The sequence below is a fragment of the Cetorhinus maximus genome, chromosome 23, assembly GCF_964194155.1.
Source record: "Cetorhinus maximus chromosome 23, sCetMax3.hap1.1, whole genome shotgun sequence".
Classification (NCBI taxonomy): Eukaryota; Metazoa; Chordata; class Chondrichthyes; order Lamniformes; family Cetorhinidae; genus Cetorhinus; species Cetorhinus maximus.
Window position 1 is genome coordinate 38,753,562 of NC_135901.1, and position 18,525 is coordinate 38,772,086.

At 45.1% G+C, this 18,525-nt stretch overlaps 3 protein-coding genes across 3 annotated transcripts in view; 2 read left to right on the top strand and 1 right to left on the bottom strand.

Moving 5' to 3' along the window:
• The window catches only part of LOC144697486 (uncharacterized), a 352,987-nt gene that overhangs the window by 216,207 nt on the left and 118,255 nt on the right, over positions 1–18,525 (top strand). The window lies entirely within an intron of this gene.
• Positions 1–18,525, bottom strand: part of LOC144697563 (uncharacterized) — an 89,392-nt gene that overhangs the window by 52,470 nt on the left and 18,397 nt on the right. Inside the window, exon 2 of the mRNA XM_078569611.1 lies at positions 969–2,118. Within this exon, the coding sequence (XP_078425737.1) occupies positions 969–2,020 (1,052 nt within the window). The 5' untranslated portion in view covers positions 2,021–2,118. The remainder of the gene's footprint in view (positions 1–968; positions 2,119–18,525) is intronic.
• On the top strand, positions 14,623–17,801 carry LOC144697501 (uncharacterized). The gene is made up of 2 exons (XM_078569515.1): positions 14,623–14,678; positions 16,693–17,801. The coding sequence occupies exon 2, from the start codon at positions 16,802–16,804 to the stop codon at positions 17,645–17,647; it is 846 nt and encodes a 281-aa protein (XP_078425641.1). The 5' UTR covers positions 14,623–14,678; positions 16,693–16,801; the 3' UTR covers positions 17,648–17,801.

The following is an 18,525-nucleotide window of genomic DNA, read 5'->3' on the forward strand; positions in this document are numbered from 1 at the left end:
GTGAATAGGGTTAAGGGAACAGAAGTGGGTCTCATGGACAAGATGAGCACTGAGAGAGCAAGAAGGGAGATGGGAAAGAAACTGGGGAAAGATGTGGGTTCTTGGCTCGGACAAGGGGGAACTTTAGAGACAGTTTGTCCCGGTGGGTTAGTGGAAGGGAGGGAAGCAGCAGAGGCAGCTGATCAGATTGTCTCAATCTTAGTGACAAAGAAGCTCCATGAGCTCCTCACACTTGTTGTTGGAGGCGAGGGTGGAGGAGACAGGGGAAAGGGAGAGTCCTTCAAAAGGAACTAACTTGTGTTAGAGATATTAACAAGATTCACCAGACAGTGCGTTTTACACAAAGCTGATTTATTTGACTTTTATCCAGAATATTAACACCTATAACTGGGCTGGAATTTATGAACATCAGCAGAAATACTCCCCAATGAAAATCGTTCAGTCCCGGGTGGAATGAACAAGAAAATCCCATCATTGTATTTACTTGTGATCTTAAAAAGACTCAAAATTGTGTGTGTGATACAAAGCTGATTTATTTGACTTTTGTCCAGAACATTAATGCCTAGAACTTAACATCAGAGAAACAGACCCTAATGAACATCGTTCAGTCCTGAATATAATTAACAGTAAAATCCAATCACTGTCTTTATGTGTGAACCCGCTGGTGTATCAGCAGGTTAGATGACTGAGTGAGTCCCTTCCCACACTGGGAGCGGGTGAACGGTCTATCCCCAGTGTGAGTGCGCTGGTGTGCAGTGAGTTGAGATGCTCGCCTGAACCCAGTCCCACAGTGAGAGCACCTGAACGGTCTCTCGTCAGTGTGAACACGTTGATGACGCATCAGTTCCCTGGAACTTTTGTAACACTTCTTGCAGTCTGGGCATTTAAATGGTCTCTCGTCAGTGTGAACACGTTGATGATGCATCAGTTCCCTGGAACTTTTGTAACACTTCCTGCAGTCTGGGCATTTAAACGGTCTCTCGTCAGTGTGAACTTGCTGGTGTCTCAGCAGGTTAGATGAGTGAGTGAATCCCTTCCCACACTGGGAGCAGGTGAATGGTCTCTCCCCAGTGTGAACTCGCTTGTGTGTCAACAGGTGCGATAACTGAGTGAATCCCTTCCCACACTGGGAGCAGGTGAACGGCCTCTCTCCAGTGTGAACTCGCTGGTGTCCAGTGAGTTGAGATGCTCGCCTGAACCCACTCCCACAGTGAGAGCACCTGAACGGTCTCTCATCAGTGTGAACACGTTGATGGGACATCAGGTCCCGGGTACTTTTAAAGCACTTCCCACAGTCTGGGCATTTAAAAGGTCTTTCGTCAGTGTGAACTCGCTGGTGTTTCAGCAGGTTGGATGAGTGAGTGAATCCCTTCCCACACTCGGAGCAGGTGAATGGCTTCTCCCCCTTGTGAACTCGCTTGTGTTGATGAAGCCCTGTTGATCGAGTGAATCCCTTCCCACACTCAGGACATGTGAACGGCCTCTTCCCAGTATGAACTCGCTGGTGTTGCAGCAGGTTGGATGACTGAGTGAATCCCTTTCCACACTCGGAGCAGGTGAACGGTCTCTCCCCACTGTGAACCCGCTGGTGTTTAAGCAGGTCAGATGACCGAGTGAAACCCTTCCCACACTCGGGACAGGTGAATGGTCTCTCCCCAGTGTGGACTCGCTGGTGTGTCAGCAGGTCAGATGATTGAGTGAAACCCTTCCCACACTCAGAGCAGGTAAACAGTCTCTCCGTCGTGTGAACTCGTTGGTGTTGCAACAGGTCAGATGAGTGAATGAATCCCTTCCCACATTCGGAGCAGGTGAATGGTCTCTCCCCAGTGTGAATTCGCTGGTGTGTCAGCAGGTTGGACGATCGAGTGAATCCCTTCCCACACTCGGAGCAGGTGAACGGTCTCTCCCCAGTGTGACTGCGCCAATGAGTTTCCAGCTCAGATGGACATCTGAATCCCTCATCACAGCCTCCACATTTCCATGGTTTCTCCCCACTTTGAACAGTGCTTTTTCCCTTCATGTTCAAAATCAGTTTACGATAAATTGGGTGACTCCTTCAGATCCTGATGTGATGTTTGGTTTCAGTTTCCCGTCTGCAAATCCTCCCCTTCTAATACCCTGTGAAATTGATTTAAAACAGAAAAAAGGGAGTGAGGGAGAACCCACAAAAACACAAAGGCAGGTTGTGAAATTGAGCTGAATGAATCTGGGAATTTGTGGGGCCGGCACGAGGAAAAAGTGACCATGAAAACTGCTGGATTGTCATTAAAACCCAACTGGTTCACTAATGTCCTTCAGGGAAGGGAACCTGCCACCCGGTCTGGGCCTACACAAGACTCTGGCCTCCTTAAGATAACAGATAGGAACCGGAATAAACCATATGGTTCATTGAGCTGCTCCACCATTCGAAATGAGCATGGCTGATCCTGGGCTTCAACTCCACTGTCTGAGAGAGAAAGAAAAGAGAACGGGGCAGTAGAAGCGGGGGTAAAGAAGATGGACTTAATAGAGCTACATCTAACTTCATACGTGTGAGGTTATCCATTTTGGTCAGAAGAATGAAAAGGCAACATTATTTAATTGGAGAGAAACTTCAGAATGCACCAGTGCAGAGGGATCTGGGTGTCCTCGTGCATGAATCGCTGAAAGCTAGTGTGCAGGTACTGCAGGTAATAAGGAAGGCAATTGGAATTTTGTCATTTATTGCTAAAGGAATAGAGTATAAAAATAGGGAAGTGTTGCTGCAACTGTACAAGGCATTGGTGAGAACGCACCTGGAGTACTGTGCACAGTTTTGGTCCCCTTACTTGAGGAAGGATGTAGTTGCATTGAAGGAGGCTCAGAGGAGGTTCATTAGATTAATTCCAGAGATGTGGGGCTTGTTTAATGAGGAGAGATTCAGCAGTTTATGCCTATACTCGCTAGAGTTTAGAAGTATGAGAGGAGATCTAATTGAGGTATATAAGATGCTAAAGGAGACAAAGTAGACATGGAGCGGATGGGAAACAAAGCAGCAGGTTAGCGTGTGGGGGGTGGATACAACTTTATGGAAAATTATGAAAAAGCTGAAAAGAAAGGAGAGCCCAGGAGAGGCTATTAAAGTCCCCAGAACACAAAATAGGACAGAGTGTTTGGAAAGGGCTAGGAATCTAACTTCAAGCACATCGGACAAAGAGGCAACAATGAGAAAGGGGACGGGAAATACAGGACTGAAGGTGTTATATCTGAATGCACGCAGTATACGAAATAAGGAAAATGAGCTTGTGGCGCAGATTGAAATTGGCAGGTATGATGTGGTGGGCGTCACGGAGACATGGCTGCAAGGGTATCAGGACTGGGAGCTAAATATTCAAGGATATACATCCTATCGAAAAGATAGGCAGGTTGGCAGAGGGGGTGGGGTTGCTTTGTTAGTAAGAAATGAAATTAAATCGATAGCAAGAAATGACGTAGGGTCAGATGATGTAGAATCTGTGTGGGTAGAGTTGAGGAACCGCAAAGGTAAAAAAACCATAATGGGAGTAATGTACAGGCCTCCTAACCGTAGTCAGGATGTGGGGCATAAGATACACCAGGAGATGGAAAATGCATGTAAGAAAGGCAAGGTTACAGTGATCATGGGGAATTTCGATATGCAGGTAGACTGGGAAAATCAGGTTGGTAGTGGATCCCAAGAAAAGGTATTTGTAGAATGTCTACGAGATGGCTTTTTGGAGCAGCTTGTGGTGGAGCCCACTAGGAAACAGGCAATTCTAGATTTAGTGATGTGTAATGAGGCAGATTTGATAAGGGAGCTTAAGGTGAAGGAACCCTTAGGAGGAAGTGACCATATTATGATAGAATTTACCCTGCAATTTGAGAGGAAAAAGCTGGAATCAGATGTAATGGTATTACAGTTGAATAAAGGCAACTACAGAGGCATGAGGGAGGAGCTGGCCAGAATTGACTGGGAGATGAGCCTAGCAGGAAAGACAGTGGAACAGCAATGGCAGGAGTTTCTGGGAGTAATTTGGGAGACACAGCAAAAATTCAGCCCTAGGAAGAAGAAGCATACTAAAGGGAGGACGAGGCAACCATGGCTAACAAGGGAAGTCAGGGACAGCATAAAAGCTAAAGAGAAAGCATACAATGCGGCGAATAGCAGTGGGAAACCAGGGGATTGGGAAGCCTACAAAGACCAACAGAGGACAACTAAAAAAGAAATAAGGAGGGAGAAGATTAAATATGAGGGTAAACTAGCCAGTAATATAGAAGAAGATTGCAAGAGTTTTTTTTAGATATATAAAGGTTAAGAGAGAGGCAAAAGTGGACATTGGGCCGCTGGAAAATGATGCTGGAGAAGTAGTAGTGGGGAACAAAGAAATGGCGGAGGAACTGAATAGGTACTTTGCGTCAGTCTTCACGGTGGAAGACACGAGTAACGTCCCCAAAGTTCAAGAGAGTCGGGGGGCAGAGGTGAGTATGGTGGCCATTACCAAGGAGAAGGTGCTCGGAAAACTGAAAGGTCTGAAGGTGGATAAATCACCTGGGCCAGATGGATTACACCCCAGAGTTCTGAAGGAGATAGCTGAAGAGATAGTGGAGGCGTTAGTGGCGATCTTTCAGGAATCACTGGAGTCAGGGAGGGTCCCAGAGGACTGCAAAATCGCTCATGTAACCTCCCTGTTTAAGAAGGGAGTGAGGCAAAAGACGGGAAATTACAGGCTGATTAGCCTGACCTCGGTCGTTGGTAAGATTTTAGAGTCCATTATTAAGGATGAGATTTCAGAATACTTGGAACTGCATGATAAAATAGGGCAAAGTCAGCATGGTTTCATCAAGAGGAGGTCATGCCTGACAAATCTGTTAGAATTCTTTGAGGAGGTAATGAGTAGGTTAGGCAAAGGAGAGCCAATGGATGTTATCTACAGGAGGCTGCTCAGTAAGATAAGAGCCCATGGTGTTAGAGGCAAGGTACTAGCATGGATAGAAGATTGGCTGTCTGGCAGGTGGCAGAGAGTGGGGATAAGGGGGTCCTTCTCAGGATGGCGGCCGGTGACTAGTGGAGTTCCGCAGGGGTCAGTGTTGGGACCACAGCTTTTCACTTTATACATTAATGATCTAGATGAAGGAACTGAGGGCATCCTGGCTAAGTTTGCAGATGATGCAAAGATAGGTGGAGGGACAGGTAGTATTAAGGAGGCGGGGAGGCTGCAGAAGAATTTGGATAGGTTAGGAGAATGGGCAAAGAAGTGGCAGATGGAATACAACGTGGGGAATGTGAGGTCATGCACTTTGGTAGGAAGAATAGAGGCATAGACTATTTTCTAAATGGGGAGAGAATTCAGAAATCTGGAGTGCAAAGGGACTTGGGAGTCATAGTCCAGGATTCTCTTACGGTTAACTTGCAGGTTGAGTCGGTAGTTAGGAAGGCAAATGCAATGTTGGCATTTATTTCGAGAGAACTCGAATACAAAAGCAGGGATGTGCTGCTGAGGCTTTATAAGGCTCTGGTCAGACCACATTTAGAATATTGTGAGCAATTTTGGGCCCGTATCTCAGGAAGGATGTGCTGACCCTGGAGAGGGTCCAGAGGAGGTTCACGAGAACTATCCCAGGAATGAAAGACTTAACATATGAGGAACGTTTGAGGACTCTGGGTCTACACTCGATGGAGTTTAGACGGATGAGGGGGGGGGGGATCTGATTGAAACTTACAGAATACTGAAAGGCCTGGATAGAGTGGACGTGGGGAAGATGTTTCCATTAGTAGGAGAGACTAGGACCCGAGGGCACAGCCTCAGAGTGAAGGGAAGACCTTTTAGAACAGAGATGAGGAGAAACTTCTTTAGCTAGAGAGTGGTGAATCTATGGAATTCATTGCCACAGAAGGCTGTGGAGGCCAGGTCATTGAGTGTATTTAAGACTGAGATATATAGGTTCTTGATTGGTAAGAGGATCAAAGGTTACGAGGAGAAAGCGGGAGAATGGGGTTGAGAAACTTATCAGCCATGATTGGCCAAATGGCCTAATTTCTGCTCCTATGTCTTATGGTCTTATGGATGTTTCCCCTTGTGGGGCATTCTAGAACGAAAGGCCATAGTTTTAGGCTAGGGGGTGGTAGATTTAAATCAGAGATGAGGAGGAATTACTTTTCTCAAAATCCGTGGAATTCACTACCTCAGAGTGCAGTGGATAAATTTGAGGAGATAGATTTTTAATTAGTAATGGTTTGAAAGGTTATGGGGAGATGGTGGGAAATTGGAGTTGAGGACGAAATGATATCAGCCATGATCGTAATGAATGGTGGGGCAGACCCGAGGGGCTGAATTGCCTACTCCTGCTCCTAGTTCTTATTCAAGTCAAGCCTGGTACAGAAGTGTTTTTTCTAATTATTTGATGGGATGTGGGATATGGCTTGGTCAGCATTTATTACCCATCCCTAATTGCCCCTGAGAAGGTGGTGTTGAGCTGCCTTCTTGAACCACTGGCAGCTCAGTCTCACCTTCTCAATGCACATTGTCCTTGGAGTCAGGCGTTCCCCAGTCACGTGCTCAGCCCTGGCTCCCCGCTCTCATTCTCTTCCGCCTTCGTCATCCAGCCCAAGCCCTGCCCACTCCAATACGTCAACGATATGGCCGCACATGCGCCCTGCTCCCCGCTGAAACAAGATGGCGGCTGTTAAGCCGGTCCCGGGGAAACAGCGGCTCCGGAGATTCGCAGCACCTGACAGAAACGGCCCGGGAGTTTCTTGTTCGCGGCTTGTGGCCTACACTGGGTGTTTCTGATGCCTTCCCGCCCATCACACCGCCGCTAACGCTGTCTCCGCTTCGCCGCGTCCTTACCTCCTGAAATCCAACAACCAAGCGTGCGTCCGACAATCGCACTGCGCATGCTCTCGGCTGATTGACGGCAGCTATGGACCAATAGGAAGAGGGGGCGTGACTGGACGACCGAGCAACCAATCGGACTGAATGAAGGGCGGGGCTGAGCCCGGATCTCCCTCATTGGCTGGAACTCTGCATCATTCTGAAAACTGATTTGTCTCCAACTCCAGGAGAAAACTGGACCTTTCTGTTTGTGACTTTAAACAGATGAAACCCTGTGGGTGTGGAGCAGACATTTCAACATTTGTTACTGAAATGTGAGAACATGATGAAACAACCTCCAAACAATTCATGGGCTCACTTCAAGGAATGACTAGGCAGACAGGGAATGTCACCATTCGAACAAGAGTCCCTGGTTTCAATAAATGAGCCGGCAGAAGGGTTTGGACACATCAGGGGGAAGGTTAATACTGTCATCATCCAGAACAACACAGACTATAAAGGAACAAATGATCTCAAAGACAACTTCTTGTAGTATGTGTGGATGGGGTGTGCTGACTCAGGTTTAAATGGGTTAAATGGCATATGTTTTCTATATTAGACAATGACATTAAAATCTGGAACTCAGGTGGTGATATGGATTTGTGTTAGGTGGGAAGATCTGGATCAGTGTATTACTCCAGGGAGCCTAAAGACCAGAGGGACAGTATTTCAGAACTGTTCCTGTGATAGCAACAATCCTATTGCTGTCTGTGAAGAAGACCAATGGAAATATTTAAAGTGGAAACCATAGGCGTGTTGGAGGATGATGTACACAAGGAATTTGTGAATTATCTGAGGATAATAGTGAGGGGAAAGGAATGGATCTGGAAAGCAGCAGACACTTCATGTTGCTCCAGAAGTGGACCTGGTTGTCTCGATGTCTGGTTTTACATAGCACAGTCAGCCTGTGGTTTCACCCTGGACGAAGAATCTCTGAACAGTACCATTCTTTATTTTTATTCATTCATGGATATAGGCTTCACTGGCTAGGCCAGCATTTATTGCCCATCCCTAATTACCCTTGGGGCTCCCTAATCACATCACTCAATTCTCATGGATTCTCAGGAGCCACGTTGTCTACTCGGAGAGGAAGGTTTGTGTTGCAGCTGATGAGAAGCAGCACGCACAGGCAACCACACAGAGAGAGCCACACACACATTCTCTGTCTGTGTCACACACACAGGCAACCTCTCCACACCTACATGCACGTAGACACACACACACACACACACACACAGACATCCTCTCTCCACATACCCACACACCTGCATACAGACACAGACATCCAAACACAGACCTACACACACATTCTCTGTCACACACACACACACACACACACGCACATGTACACACATCTCCACACTCAGAGAGACATGAGGACACTTCCTGAACAATTGGGTGGACAACACCAACTAAAGTGACTAATATTAGGTATAAGGCCTGTGGGGACCACAATTTTCAGCAAACTCAAGTAAACATCACCCTCCAATGACAGTGAGCAGTTTTGACCATCCAATCCCAGCCCTTTCTCTGAACATTAAATCTATATTGAACAACATGTGGGACAGAGGCAACAACACAATTAGAACAATGAGCTGTCTATTGCCAGTCTGGGTGACAGAAGGAGGTTGTAAAATTTCAGAACAATTTCGCTGGATATTTACAGCCTCTACTTTCTCTTGGAATTATTGAAGGTGTTAATTCCCCTCATATTGATAGTCTGGTTGATGAAGAGAGTTCTGAGATAGGTCACATGGAGAAAGAATAGAATGTTGTTGTGACTGTGTGGTCCAATATTCCCCTGACTTTGTCCATTGCTGCTCCAATACACCAGGACATGTTCCTATGTTCAAAAGGAACTATTTTGTGTTAGTGATATTAAAAAGACTCAAGACAACATATGTTTAACATAAATCAGATTCAACTGATTTTTGTCCAGAATATTAACCCCTGTAACTGGTCTGGAGTTTATTAACATCAGCAGAAACAGACCCCAATGAACATGGCTCAGTCCTGGATGTGATTAACAGCAAAATACAATCACTATCATTACTCATGAACTCGCTGGTGTGTCAGCAGGTGGGATGACTGAGTGAATCTCTTCCCACACTCGGAGCAGGTGAACGGTCTCTCCCCGAGTGAATTCGCTGGTTAATGTGAGTTGAGATGATTGTGTGAACCCAGTTGCACAGCGAGAGCGTCTGAATGGTCTCTCATCAGTGTGAACATGTTAGAGACATTAGCTCCCTGGAACTTTGAAAGCATTTCCTGTGCTCTGGCATTTAAAATGGCTCTTTGGTGTGTCTTCAAGTTGGATGAATGAATGAATCCCTTCCCACACTCACTGCAGATGAATGGCCTCTCCCCCATGTGATTGTTGATGAATTTCCAGCTCTGATGGCTAATTGAATCCTTTCCCACAGGCCCCACATTTTCACGGCTTCTCCCTGTTGTCCCTGCACTTATGTTTTGACAGGTCAGATGATCGGCTGAAGCCTCGTTCACACACAGAACACGTGTACGGTTTCTCCCCACTGTGAACGGTGCTTTTTCCTTCCATGTTCAAAATCCGATGACATTCAGGTTACAATAAATTGGGTGATCAGATCCTGATGTGATGTTTGGCTTCAATTTCCTGACTGCAAATCCTCCACTTCTAACACTCTGTGAAATTGATTTAAAACAGATAAAAGGGAGAGAGAGAGAGAGCCCACATAAACACAAAGGCAGGTTGTGAAATTGAGCTGAATGAATCTGCTAATTTGTGGGGCTGGCTCCAGGAAAAAGTGACCATGAAAACTGCTGGGTTGTTGTGAAAACTCATCTGGTTCACTTATGTCCTTCAAGGAAGGCAGCTTGCCCGTGTGGGCCCACACAAAACTTTGGCCTCGATGGGAGGAGATAGAGAGAGGGGCATGGGAAGCAGGTGAAGAAAGAGCTCAGGAAGTACCTGTGGCTTTAGAAACAGAGTTAACATTTCAGGGAGGGTAGAATGAATTGCAGGGAATAAAAATGGTGCAGAACTTGATGGACAGTATAAGATCATAAATGAAAGAGAAGTGGTCCATAGTGCAGGAAAAGCAATTCCTGATACAAATTCCATGACACGGCGAAAGATAGGAAAATAAATTGTGAAGAGGAGGCCACAAAGTGACATAGATGGGTTAAGTGAGTGGGCAAAGATCTGGGAAATGAAGTACAATGTGGGCAACTGTGAAATCATTATTTTGGCAGGAAGAATAAAAAAGAAGCTTATTATCCAAATGGTGAAAGATTGCAGAGCTCTGAGATTCAGAGGGATCTGGGTGTCCTAGTGCATGTATCATTAAAGGTTAGTATGCAGGTACAACAAGTAATTAGGAAAGCTAATAGAATGTTATAATTTATTGTGAGGGGAATTGATTACTAAAGTAGGGTGGTTATCCTTCAGTTGTACAGGGCATTGGTGAGACCACAACTGGAGTACAGTGTACAGTACTGGTCTTATTTAAAGAAGTATGTAAATACATTAGAAGCAGTTGAGAGAAGGTTTACTAGACTAATACCAGGAATGGGAAGGTTGTCTTATGAGGAAAGGTTGGACTTATATCGATTGGAATATAGATAAGTAAGAGGTGAATTAATTGAAACCTTTAAGATCCTGAGGGGTTTTGACAGGGTGGATGTGGAGAGAATGTTCCCTCTTGTGGGAGAATGTGGAACTAGGGGTCACTGTTTAAAAATAAGAGGTCAGTCATTTAAGACAGGGATGAGGAGAATTTTTTTTCTCACAGAGGGTAGTGAGTCTTTGGAACTCTTCCCACAAGGCAGTGGAAGCAGAGTCTTTGAATATTTTTAAGGCAGAGCTAGAGAGATTCCTGATTAACAAGGGGGTGATATGTTAACTGGGATGGGTAGGAATGTGGGGTTGAGGTTACAATCAGATCAGCCTTGATTTTATTGAATGGCGGGCAGGCTCGAGGAACCAAGTGACCTACTCCTGCTCCTAATTTGTATGTTTATATGACTATGAAAGATACAGTGGCAAGATAAAGCTGGTAAGCTAGCAGCACAAGATCAGGAGATGGACAGCGGTGGAAACCTCATTTAGAATAAGTGGGCAGAAGTAACAGTAAAAAACTAAATATAGTTAAAATACACCCAGGGTTAGAGACAGAGGAGCTTAGACAATGGCAGAGAGGTGATCAGAGACGGCAGAGGTGAAACAGAGCAATGGATAGATATGGGTTCAGATCCACAGTAAAGGAGCCACACCAGCAGCAGAGCCATAGGACCTCACACAGATAACAAAGCACGGCACTAAAAGCTTCAAATTGTAGATAGTCAAAAATACTCACCTCTGAAAGAATTTCACTCTTTTCCAAGTTAAAATCTCCTGCTGGAGCCTGCAGCTGGAAAGATATCAGAAACATTGGAATCAGACAAAAATCTGAAACAAAAACAAAATAGAATCTGATGAAGAGTCATACGGACTCGAAATGTTAACTCTTGTCTTCCTCTCCACAGATGTTGTCAGACCTGCTGAGATTTTCCAGCAATTTTTGTTTTTGTTTCACATTTCCAGCATCCACAGTATTTTGCTTTTATCTTAGAGGTTATGCTGGAGCTGTATAAAACGCTGGTTAGGCCACAACTGGAGTCCTGCATGCAGTCCTGGTCACCACATTATAGGAAGGATGTGATAGCGCTAGAGAGGGTGCAGAGGAGATTTACCAGGATGCTGCCTGGGCTGGAGGGTCTGAGCTATGATGAAAGATTGGATCAGTTGGGAATGTTTTCCTTGGAGCAGTGAAGGTTGAGAGAGGGCCTGATAGAGGTGTATAAAATTATGAGGGGCATAGATAGGGTGGATAGGAAGGCACTTTTTCCATCACTAGAGTGCTCAATCACCAGAGGGCATAGATTTAAGGTAAGAGGTAGAGGCTAAGAGGGGAGTTGAGGAGAAAGTTTTTCACCCAGTGGGTGGTGGGAGTCTGGAACTCACTGCCTGAAAGGGTGGTTGAGTCATAAACTCTCGTAACATTTAAGAAGTATTTAGATATTCACTTGTGTTACCATAGCCTTCAGGGACATGGGCCAAGCGATGGAAGATGGGATTAGTGTAGTCAGATCGTTGTTGACCAGCATAGATATGATGGGTCGAAAAGCCTCCTTTTGTGCTGTAAACATCTATGAGTCAGAACAACTCATTACAGTTCAATGTGAACTCACAGGAGCCTCAGTAGGTGGTGTGAACAAGTGATTTTTCTTTCCATACACAGAACATTTAAACTTTATTGTCAGTAAGAATGTAAGGATTCAGCTGGTGGACAATCCTTTCGCAGTGTGATTTTACCCATAAGTTTCCAGCTCACACTGGGATCTCAAATCCTTCTGATACCAAGTTCTACATTCTCAACCATCTACAGTCATTGAAAATTGGGTCCTGTAAATCTGAAACAAAAAAGGAAAAGGCTGGAATTTTCAGCAGGTCTGGTGGAGTATATGGAGGGAAAAACATAGCGTCTGTACAGAGCTAATCATAGTTTAAATTACAGGGCAATGACTTTCCATCAGATCTGCACTGCATCAGTGCACAGATCTGAAACTTAACTCTGTTTCCCAATCTACAATTGTTCCCAGATGTGCTGAGTATTGGATGTATTAGTGACCAACTTATATTTAGTTTCATCCATTCACAAGTGGAAACATCTTCCACTTGTCTACCCTGTCAAATCCTTTTGTTATCTTAAAGGCCTTCATCAAGTCATCCCTCACTCTTTTCCAGGCAAAGCCTTTTCAAACTGTTCACTCTTTGTTGATTGATGTAACTTTCCAATTCTGTCATCGTTCTAGCAAATCTTTTTTTCACCTTCTCCAGTGCTTCTCGATCCATCTTATAAGATGGAGACAGAGCTAATCTGAGCATTAATGTCACCATTGCCCCAAATTCCTGTACGATGGAAGGATCAGTATCTCAGTGGGAGATTGGCCTGTGGTTTCGAGCTGTTATTCACCATCCTCTGCTTCAGCCATTCTCCTGTTGGCTGACAATGTGATGAGATGAAATGAGCAGATCCAATGAACCGATCTGTAACATTATGAATTATCTACAAAGTTGTCTCTCACCTTTACAGTGCAATGGAGGGTGGTTTACATTCTAAATCCACAACTTGTACCATTAAAAATAGCTGCCAGGGAATCGCTAGAATTCAGAACAGGGCCAGTGTAAAATTCAGTTAATGTGATTTCCAAGCAATGAAGAGGTGAATCTGCAATCCCTGTGCAACTTGTTTGTACATTTTCCAGATTAAAACTTGAATTTAATCCATTGTTCTCCACCTGGAGTTTATTCAAGATGGAAAGCCATTAACATTTGGACACTCGGGGACACTCAGTGGATATGGGGATAGGGCAAGAAAATAGAGTGGAGGTGGAAGATCATTTAATGGTGGAACAGGCTGAAGGGGCCGTTTGGTTTACCCCTGCTCCTATTTCTTGTATTCTTATGAACATCGCTGTGAATCATTTCCGTGCAAGTACTGCAGATGCAGCACCCACCCTTTCACCTCTTCTCCCACGTACCAGGGCCCCAAACACACTTTCCAGGTGACATGGTGATTTGCTTGTACTTCTTGCTATTTTGTATTGTGTATTCACTGCTCACAATATGGTCTCTTCTACACTGAGGAAACTAAACCCCGGTGACTGCTTTGTGGAACATCACCTTTCAGTCTGAGAGTATGATCCTGAGCTCCCAGTCATTTACCAGTTTAATTCTCCGTCCCACTCTGACTTCTCTGTCCTTGGCCTTCTGTATTGTTCCAATGAAGCTCAATGAAGCTTCACAAACAACACCTCATCCTTGATTAGACATTTTAAAGCCTCCTAAACGCAGGATTCATTTCAACATTTTCAGGTCAAAACCACTGCTCTAATTTTTTCAGACAATAGGTGCTGGTAATGGTTCTGCTGTTACCGTTTATCCCTCCTCTGGACCTGTCTTTTGTTTCTCCACTTGTCCTATTAGTTTATTTACTTGTCACATTATCACCCATTGTTGCCTTGCGCCAACATCCCCTTTGTCATTTAATCACTCCAGCCTTCCATCCTATCCTGTTCTTTCCTTCTCTCCTCTCTCTTTTCCCTGACTCTGTACTTGTTTGTAAACTATTAAATCTCTAAATGCTTCTAGTTTGGGTAAAAGGTCACCGACCTGAAACATTCACTCTGTTTCCCTCTCCAGACAAGCTGTTTGACCTGCTGAGTGTTTTCTACATTTTCTGTTTGGAGCTCGGATTTCCAGCTAGCTTGTTTCTGAGTCACAGTTTTCTCTGACTTATCGTTCCCTGTTTAAAGGTGAAGAAGGAGCTTTTACAGAATGAGACAATAACTGTCCCCCTGTTCGACATGAAACTAAACTCACTGTTAATTCCTTCTCAGTAACAATTGTAAACACAAAGCTTCCAGCCGGGATTGAACCGGGGACTTTCTCATGTAAAGTAAAGGTGATAATCAGTGCACTGGGGAAATGAGTGTGAATCCCCCTCGGACAGAGGGGAACTGACCATCCATCTCTAGCTCTAATTCCCAAACAGAAAATGCTGCCAAGAATCAGCAAGTCAGGCTGAGTCTGTGGCCGCTCTCACCATCTGAAACCGTCACAATGCCCGGCTGATTGACGGCAGCTCCAGACCAATAGGAAGAGGGGGCGGGATTGGAGGACCGAGCGGGAGCGGCTGATCCTCCAACCAATCGGAGTGAATGAGGGGCGGGGCCGGGCAGGGACTGAAACATGCGCAATGTCAGTAATGGCGCAGGAAAGACGCTTCTTTGTCGGATCCGGAATCGGTGAGTGTGTGAATGGTGGGGCGGAGGAAGCGATGGATCCGGAGAGTGGACGGACAGGCTACGTAAACATGTTGTGTAAACCGCAAACCCGGGGGACCGTCCCCCCGTTTACCCCGAGCGGGGCCGCAGCTTTCTCTCAGTTAGACACGGGTTAACGGCCGCCATCTTTGTTGGGGGGCAATGTGCAGCGGGGCGCATGCGCGGCCGCCATCTTTGTTGGGGGCAATGTTTTTGGAATTTTTTAATGATGACACAATGGGAACAACTTGTCCATCAAACTGCTTCACGCTTTGAGTTACAATGTCTTATTGATGAGGCAGAACAACGATATATGTCCAAGTCAGTACAATAATTTATATTGATCTTGTGCCTCTAACATAATAAAACTTCGCAAGACATTTCACAGAAATGTTACAAAGTAACACTTGACACTGAGTCACAAGGAGATATTAGGGCAGGTGACCAAAAGCTTGGTCAAAGAGGTAGGTTTTAAGGAGTATCTTAAAGGGGGAAAGTGAGTTGGAGAGGTTCAAGGAGAAAATTCCAGAGCTTGTGGCCTACACAAATGAAAGAACGGTCACCAATGGTGGAGTGATTAAAATCAGGAATGCTCAAGAGGCTGGAATTAGATGAGTGGAGAGATCTCAGAGGAGTGTGTGGCTGGAGGAGATTACAGGGATAGAGATGATCACAACCATGGAGAAAAACAAGGATGAGCATTTTAAAAATTGAGTGCTTCTTAACCGGGAATGTTAGTTCGTCGGTGAGCACAGGGGTGATGGGTGAACAAGACTTGGTGCGAATCAGCACACAGGCAGCAGAGTTTTGGTTGACCTCAGGATTACAGGGAGATTGAATGTGGGAGGCCGGCCAGGAGTGCGTTAGGGTAGTTAAGCCTTGAGGGAATAAAGGAATGGATGAGAGTTTCAGCAGCAGATGAGCTGAGACTGGGTTGGAGTCAGGCAATGTTCCTGAGGTGGAAATAGGCGGTCCTGGTGATGATGTGGTTGGAAGCTCATCTTGGGGTGAAATATTTCACCATGTTTGTGAACAGCCTGATTCAGTCTCAGACAGTTATCAGGTAGGGGGTTGGAGTCGGTGTTATAATTTGCTGCTCATTTACTGAGTAAAGGAGCAATCTGGAGCCAGTTTTTCCTTCACATAGGTTTATTCAAATCACTCAGAGAATCCCTTTTCCTCTCCCGTCCACAGATGGAAACTGGTTCTTATGTACTTTAGAATATGCCCCTACCTTTCCCCAATTCGTAACGTTACCAGAGGTACTTGGGATTGTGGAGCTAATACTTCAATTGGATCAGCTATGATGTTATTGAATGGCAAAGCAGGCTCGAGGGGGCAAGTCACCTACTCCTGTTTATAATTTTTATCTTCATATGTTTGTCTGTAACAGCTGCTCTTACTTACAACTAGATCACGGCCTTCCTTTTGACAGGATTCCAACATCAACATCAGTGACTAGGGAATGGAGTTTGTAGTGGGGACTGAAGACAATGGCTTCAGTCTTCCCAATATTTAAATGGAGGAAATTTCTATTCATCCAGTACCGGATGTCAGACAAGTCAGGACGGTGCGTGACTTGGAGGGGAACTTGGAGGTGATGTTGTTCACATACACCTGCTACCCTGGTCCTTCTCAGAGTTGGAGTTTGACAATTTTGGAGATTCTGTCAAAGGTCTGGTCATGTTTAAGGCATATAAAATCCCTGCCCTTCATCCGATGCCTCTCCTACCATCTATTTCTACTTCTCCTGTCCTCTCTTCCCCGAGAGGCCAGAGTCTTGTGTAGGCCCAGACCGGGTGACAGGTTCCCTTCCCTGAAGGACATTAGTGAACCAGTTGAGTTTTTATGACAATCCAGCAGCTTTCATGGTCACCTTTTCCTGGTGCCGGCCCCACAAATTCCCAGATTCATTCAGCTGAATTTCACAACCTGTCTTTGTGTTTTTATGAGTTCTCTCTCACTCCCTTTTATCTGTTTTAAATCAATTACACAGGGTATCAGAAGGGGAGGATTTGCAGTTGGGAAACTGTAACTAAACATCACACCAGGATATGACAGAGACACCCAATCTTTTGTAACTTGAACATAATCGGATTTTGAACATGAAGGGAAAAAGCACCGTTCACAGTGGGGAGACAACATACATGTGTCGCATGTGTGGACAAGACTTCAGCCGATCATCTGGCCTGTCAGAACATAAATGCAGTTACAATGTGGAGAAACCGTGGAAATGTGGTGATTGTGGGAAAGGATTCAAATACCCATCTGACCTGGAGAGACATCGGCGCACTCACACTGGGGAGAGGCCGTTCACATGTTCCATGTGTGGGAAGGGATTTACTCAATCATGCACCCTGGTGACACACCAGCAAATACACACCAGGGAGAGGCCATTCACCTGCTCCGAGTGTGGGAAAGAATTCACGACTTCATTCCACCTGCTGAGACATCAGCAAGTACATACTGAGGAGAGACCTTTTCAATGTCCAGACTGCGGAAAGTGCTATAAAAGTTCAGAGAGTCTGATGGTGCATCAACGTGTTCACACTGACGAGAAACCGTTCAGGTGCTCTCACTGTGGGACTGGGTTCAGGTGGTCATCTGACCTCACTAAACACCAGCGAATTCATACTGGGGAGAGGCCGTTCACCTGCTCTGAATGTGGGAAGGGATTCACTGATTCATCCACGTTGCTGAGACACCAGCGAGTTCACACTGGGGAGAGACCTTTTAAATGTCCAAACTGTGGGAAGTGCTTTAAAAGCTCCGGGAACCTCAGGTCCCATCAACAAATTCACACGGAAGAGAGACTGTTCAGGTGCTCTCACTGTGGGACTGGGTTCAGGCAATCATCTGACCTCACTAAACATCAGCGCACTCACACTGGGGAGAGACCATTACCTGATCCAAGTGTGGGAAGAGATTCACTCATTTGTCCCACCTGCTGACAAAGGTCAAGTAACCAGACTGATTGGATTAATGTTAATCACATCCAGAACACAACTACTTATATTGGGATCTGTTTCTGCTGATGTGAATAAACTCCAGCCCAGTTATAGGAGTTGATATTGTGGATGAGAGTGAAATAAATTAGCTTCTTGTTAAACACACGGTGTCTTTTTAATATTTCCAACACAAGTTACATACGAATTAGGAGCAGGAAAAGGCAACTTACTCCTTCTAGCCTGCTTTTCCATTCAGTAAGATCATATCTGATCCGATTGTAACTTCAACCCCACTTTCCTGCCTACCCGATAACCTTTCACTCCTTTGTTAACCAAGAATCTCACTACCTCTGCCATAAAAATATTCATAGACTCTGCTTCCACTACCTTTTGAGGAAGAAAGTTCCAAAGACTCATTACCCTCTGAAAGAAAAAAAAATCTTGTCATCTCTGTCTTGAATAGGTGACCCCTTATTTTTAAACCATGACCCCTTGTTCTAGATTCTCCCACAAGAGGAAACATCTTCTCCACATCCACCCTGTCAAGACCCCTCAGGATCTTATATGTTTCAACCAAGTCTCCCCTTACTCTTCTAAACTCCAGCGGATACAAGCCTAGCCTGTCTAACGTTTCCTCATTAGACAACATCCCCATTCCAGGTATTCGTCTGGTAAACTTTCTCTGAGCTGCTTCCAAACATTTACATCCTTCCTTAAATAAGGAGACCCAATACTATGCACAGTACTCCTGATGTGGTCTCACCGATGCCCTTTACAAGTGAAGCATAACCTCCCTACTTTTGTATTCAAATCCATTTGCAATTTAAGTCAGTTATACAAACTGTAAAAAATGTTGAGGCGGCAGCACTGATCCCTGTGGC

Coding starts and splice junctions, on each gene's coding strand:
- LOC144697501 (XM_078569515.1), top strand. CDS start 16,802: ATGAAGGGAAAAAGCACCGTTCACAGTGGGGAGACAACATACATGTGT.